General features: G+C 38.1%; 1 protein-coding gene across 1 annotated transcript in view; it reads left to right on the forward strand.

Moving 5' to 3' along the window:
- Positions 1 to 5,553, forward strand: part of LOC109829772 — a 17,380-nt gene extending 11,827 nt beyond the window's left edge. The window contains exons 3-11 of the mRNA XM_020396812.1: positions 543 to 622; positions 698 to 775; positions 1,583 to 1,695; positions 1,786 to 1,851; positions 3,282 to 3,383; positions 3,467 to 4,058; positions 4,243 to 4,448; positions 4,587 to 4,750; positions 5,214 to 5,553. Coding sequence (XP_020252401.1) covers positions 543 to 622; positions 698 to 775; positions 1,583 to 1,695; positions 1,786 to 1,851; positions 3,282 to 3,383; positions 3,467 to 4,058; positions 4,243 to 4,448; positions 4,587 to 4,750; positions 5,214 to 5,370 — 1,558 coding nt within the window. The 3' untranslated portion in view covers positions 5,371 to 5,553. The remainder of the gene's footprint in view (positions 1 to 542; positions 623 to 697; positions 776 to 1,582; positions 1,696 to 1,785; positions 1,852 to 3,281; positions 3,384 to 3,466; positions 4,059 to 4,242; positions 4,449 to 4,586; positions 4,751 to 5,213) is intronic.

Here is a 6,245-nt window from a genome sequence, read left to right on the forward strand (position 1 = left end):
CGACGTCCTTCCCCCACCTCCATCTCGACCCCCCGTCGTCCATCTCCCGTTGTGCCCTAAAATCCGAACCTCAACCGAACCAGATGGCGGCAGAGTATCCCGTCGTCAGGATAAAGGAAAGAGGGTGATCGTTGACTCATCCGAAAGACCTCGAGCAGAAGAAGAAGAGCCCCAACACTGCCTCACCGCGACGTCGGAATCCACCCATCGCCAGCACCACCTCTAGAATTTATAAAGTATGCTTATATTGAATTTAGGATTGTTTAGATTACATTTAGGATATGATATTATACATATGTGCACCACCCGATATGACAATCCGATATGTAGTCCATGTCTCTCGATATATCCCTGATTTTCGCTATCCGACATGAATTTCAGCTGCCCGACACGAACCCTACATCCGACATTTAAAACCTTGCATTTTAATCTAGCAAACAACATTTATATGATACTTGTAATATTGACTTGTGGTGGATGCTATTTATATATAGCGACATATCTGATAGCAAGTTTCTTTTCTCCTTTTGGTTACCAAGCAGTGGAAATGATGGGGGTGCCGGTCCGTATGGTGGCTTTACTTTCAATCCATGTCTGGCCTCCCTGCATACATATCTTGGAGGTAATGCTTTATATATTCTTTCCAACAGCTTTTGGCGTTGCTATTTGGATGCCTTTAACTTTTTCTGTGTGACAGAGGTTGATGATACTCATGGTAGATTATCATTTCTGGATGGAGGTGCAATCTTGAACTTGCCGATGTTTTATCTTGAAGGTAATTATCATTTATTTAGACTTTTTGTTGTGTTTCACATATGTTTTTACTGCCCCAGGATTACAGTTATTGACACCGTATTATTTTCTCTGTTAAATTTCGTTGCAGCATCTTATAATAGATTTCACGCAACTGTGTGCTGCTAAGGTGTTGAAAATTTGATGTAATGAGATATCCTCTCTAAGAAGGTTGGGACCATTATAATGAGCTGGTCAAGAAAAAAATGAGAGAACAATGCAACAAATCCAATGTATACTAGACGGCATTAGATGCACATTTCTTTGGATGCCCATCAATTTAAGATTTTAATGCCTCCAAGCCTGTCACGATCCTGCTACTTCAATTGATCATGAAGACTATCTAGGCCCTCAACTTGGCTTAAATTAGCCATAATAGTATGCGGTACTAGTCAACAATCAGTTCGTGATTTACAGTTATCTACTGATCTGGACTTAATATTACCATATGACTGCTTTAGCACCTTATCAGCTCCCTATACGCACATACTCCTTTTTTGCAAGTCCAATTCATAGACATCTTGAAAACATGCACTGTATTAAACTTACCCTTAGCTGTCTAATTCCAAGGTTTAGAGGACATAGAACTTCAAGTAAAATTCAAATTCCCAACTTATTGATAATTGAGAATGTATTCTCATTTCTCATCATGTATTTTGGACATCCTATTTGGGCATGCTAAATGGAGGGGGAAGCTCACAATCCTGTTTTATCAGTTGCACTGTGTATTTCCTGTATTTTTTCTTAATTCTAGATTTTATTCCTTAATGTCATTTGGTCATGTTAACAGGAGTTGTTTTGTTCCCTGAAGCAACGCTTCCTCTAAGAGTAATTCAACCTAGATTCAAAGCTGCTGTGGAAAGAGCTCTGCAGCAGGTTGAGGCTTCTTGCACTATAGGTGTGGTATGTTAACTAGCTTTAGCTCATTGCAAATAATCCCACTAATCGTTTGCTTTTGTATAATAATATGGATAATGTTTAAACTTGATTTAGGTTCGAGTACACAGACATCCAGATGATGGAAGAGTTCGCTTTGCTACTACTGGCACCACTGCAGAGGTTTGATTCTCAGATCTCACTGTCTATATTCATCAAAGATTTCCCCATTCTGTATGCATTCGCAGAAACCTAACTGATTAGAGCTTGATAGTTTGTTGACTAATTAGTTTAATTGCCTGTCTTGAATCGTTTTAAGTATAAAATGTAGAGTCGAGACTCCAAAATGGCAAAGTTCTACATCTAGCCAATTTGGATAAAACCCTTATAAACTTAAAGGACCCTTCAAAGATTAGTTCTAAAAATTAATTTAGTTATACAGGGGAATATCTGAACTAGTCTCATCCACTTAATGAATGCATGAAATTCAGACCAAAAGCTATATGCGGTCTTACCATGTGAAGAGGAACCTGATTAACCAAGCCTCACTTGCAGCTCCCAGTACTAGTCTTCTTTACATTGACATGGGTTATTGAGGTTGATCTTGCACAGGAATCAGAAGTTCGCTGTATATTTCTGAATAAGTTTAAAGTTTTTAAATGATTAGCACTCCCATAACTTTTTATTTGATGGAAGCCATAAATCTAATGCTAGGAGCATGTAGAATAATATGAATTTAGCAGGGTGAATATACAACATGAACTTGAGGGCATATGTGATGAGAACCCATAAAATTAGAGGAAGTAGCTGTATGGCTGAAATTTTGGAACTAAACCTACAGAATATGGTAGACATTCTTACAGAACGTTGTTAAACTCATTATAAAAGGGCTTTGTTCTTTGTTGTTTAGACCTTCCTCTTATCTGTCATTTTCTGAGGGTCCGGTTGGTTATTAGAGCTAGACCGAGTCATCAACAGACTCTTACCAAACAGAAAGTTACCCAGGCTCGTAAAGAAATATTTATGTGTGACGTCAAAACGGATGTCAATCTGTGGTGGTCAATATTTTGCTTTTAAATATATTTTTTTTTGAGGGGTATGGACAGCTAACCTCTAGTGTTTTAAAAAACCACAACATTCACCCCCCCAAATGCACAGAATGCTTACCATGACCACTATTTGGATGAAGAGTTGTTTGTTAGAAGCATATGTTGCACGAGCTTAGCTTTAACTCTTCACGGGACATGAGCTTTCCATCTCACCTTCATAAGCTTTATTAGTCCTACATCTTAACTCTTTTTTTCTAAACACTACCTTAGGGTTACTCTTAAATATCCTAGTTAAACATGTTACTACAATCCACTCCTAACTTTAACACTAATCAACCATGTTAACGTTAGTTATCTTTTTATTTGTGTTTGATTTCAACCTGAAATTCTTAAAATGTTGTATTTAGTGAAGAAAAGAACTTGTGAGAATTCTTTATTGGAGGGAGTGCAGGCATTTTGCTAATCAGAAGAGAATTAATGGTTTTTTAGCCTCTCGTTTTCTGTAGTATTTTCATACTTCTGCTTTTGATCCGATTTTGGCCTCACCTGTATGCTTTCTCTTAGATACGGCAATATCGGCAGTTGGATGATGGCTCCTTAAATGTGGTTGCTCGTGGTCGGCAGCGTTTTCGCGTGAGGCGTAGATGGATAGATGTTGAAGGAGCGGTAATGTTTCATGTTAACAATTTTTTCCATGTGATGATTTATTGGACGAGGGTAATCTGAAAACAATATTGTTTGTTTTGCAGCCATGTGCTGAAGTTCAAATTGTTCAGGAAGATATTCCTTTAAAAACTCCAAAGGATGCATTTGGACTACTGGCTTCTGTTGGAAACTCCAGAAAATTTAGCCTTTCTCATGCAGTGCCTTCAGGTCTCTCTCCAAACAAGCGATTGACATATGAGGATGCTGAAAATAGTTCAGAGTGTATGTCCCCTGCAAGCGCAGAAAGTGACCATTCAGACGTATGTATGAGAATCTGCCCCTCTGCAAGTGATTCCCTTAGTCTATACGAGAGGATCTATGAGTCCTCTAGTAGTGATGAGGAGTCCGTCTATGGGCGAAGGAAGAGGCTACCGAAATCTTTTTCAACTAGATCAACTAGATCAACTAGATCAAGAGCATCAGGGAAACATTGTACTAAAAAGTTGAGCAAGGATGATAGGCTTGGTTGGGATTCACCGGAGTCTTCAGCAGAAAAAAGATCTAGTGATCATGAAAAATGGAAAGGTGGCTGCACTGTTGATGGTGCAAAACGTGTGTGCAGGGCTCCAATGTCCTTCTGGCCTCATTGGGTCTACCAAATGTATGACTCATACGCACTTGCGCAGAGAGCTGCTGGTAATAATTCCATACTCCCAATTTTAACCATGTGGGCATGTAAATATTTTTTTGCTATGAGCATTATTTCCTAGTGTTTTACAAAATAAAATTATATGGACCTTTTTCACATTGGTATTGTAGTAGTGCCAGCACGTGCTTGTAGGATGAGAACTGCAATGATGTTCATGTAACCATGCTGCAGATTTGTGGAGGCAGATAATAGGGAGTCCAAGGCTGGATGATTATACAAAGAAGCCGGATCTTTTATCATTTTACATAGCCAGCAAACTTCCTGTGTCAGAATCTGAAAGGCAGGAACTGTTAGAGATTGATGGAATATCATACAGATTGCAAAAGGAAATCCAGCTCCTTAAGAGCTTTAATCTTATATGCTGTAAAAACTGCCACGTAAGGGATTGTGTTGGTCATGATTTTCTTCAAGGCTTGTAAAATAAGTCTTAACTTTTTTTATTACTTTTATTTGAAATATCTGATATGTTATGACCATGTTTATAGTTGGACTTAACTGCTGTTTTGTTTTTGCAGACCTTAATTGCAAAGAGGAGCGATATGGTGATAATGTCTAGTGATGGACCACTGAATGCTTATGTCAACCCTCATGGCTATGTACACGAGGCCATAACCGTTTACAACGCTACTGCACTGGCACTTTGGGGGTCTCCTTCTAAAGAGCATAGCTGGTTTCCAGGGTATGAGCATAGATTTTATCTTTTGTGCAAAATACATTTAAAAGCTTGTCCGAGTGTAGAAGGGAAAACATCTTTGCTTTAAAAAAATTAATTTTCTACATAACATAGAGAATGATAGGTAAAAAAGCTATATTTTGTCTATATTTTAAATTTGTATTGCATGCAGATTCTTTGTACATAAAACTTCGAGAAGTGTGGATATGTAAAATAATCACCTTTCAGCTAGGATTATTAGCATAACAGATGTTGGTTGAGTACTGATAGTACTCATATCTGATCCTGGTAAACTTAAAGGATATCTGGACAACCCATGTATAAACATAAATGAGCATAGTCAAAAGACAATGTTGAGATGGACGACCTAATATGTTAATAAAAGATGGTATCAACAATGGATGCATCTGTAAGAAGTAAGCTACCTTTACAAATAGCGAATGCTGATCGCTTTCATTTTTTTTCGCAGATACGCCTGGACCATTGCCAACTGTGCAACTTGCGAATCACACATGGGTTGGCTGTTTACAGCTACAAAGAAGAACTTGTTGCCGAGATCTTTCTGGGGGATCCGTAGTTCTCAAGTCGCTGATGATACCTCAAACATAGAAAGAGAAGGCAGGTGAAAAACAATGCTTTTGTTTCTGTTGTGTATTTCTGATGCATGTACAAGTCCTTGTATAATTGCCATTTGATTCCCAAGAGAGACCTTTACCATCAAATGTAAGTTGTTCAGAGGATGAGTACCTACTATCCAGTACCAAATATTTTATAGGCAAAAATATCGAAGTTTGATGAGTTTTTTGCTATGCTAGACGAGATTGTAGTAGTAATTCATTAATTCCCAACAGTAGTCTAAGATGGGTTAAAGGAACATTTTACGGGGTATGTGAAAATTTTTTGGGGGAAGCTAGTAAATAATTGATATGTGAATCCAATTTTGGTGTTGAATGGTATGTAACCTTGGTGTAATTGTGTAAATGATGCGCGTGAGAAATAATAGTTATGTTTGAGAGTTAGGATTGAGTTGAACTTCAGTTTCATACGGGAAAGTGCTTAATAATTTACTGGATAAATGTATTTACAAGTGCCTTTTTCGCTGAAGCTTCTCTTGCATAATCTATTGAGTATAAAGTTGACATTGAAGACGAGGGGAACGAGGTTGAGCGGCTCAACAGTAATTCGGCAGATCTGCTGCAGTTACTTCTACTTAAACAGGTAGTTGTATCTTGCATGAGATTTTTGGCGTTACGAATCTATGCGTTTGTTTGTCAAGATGATGGCCAGGTAGAAAACGAAAGTGATAAGCGGCGCAAGCCGTTGGGGGAGTATTTACATTTGCTTCGCATTTTTTTCCTTTTCAAAAAATACCTTTATGTATGGCAATCTGTGTATTAGTGCATGTTTGGCAAATGTCCAAAGCAAGCCACTTTGAGATGTTTAGCACACGGCTTATGTTGACTTGTAAGTCATTAAGAAAGTAAGATTAGGGTGTCTTAGA

Source organism: Asparagus officinalis, chromosome 1 (genome assembly GCF_001876935.1).
Source record: "Asparagus officinalis chromosome 1, Aspof.V1, whole genome shotgun sequence".
Classification (NCBI taxonomy): Eukaryota; Viridiplantae; Streptophyta; class Magnoliopsida; order Asparagales; family Asparagaceae; genus Asparagus; species Asparagus officinalis.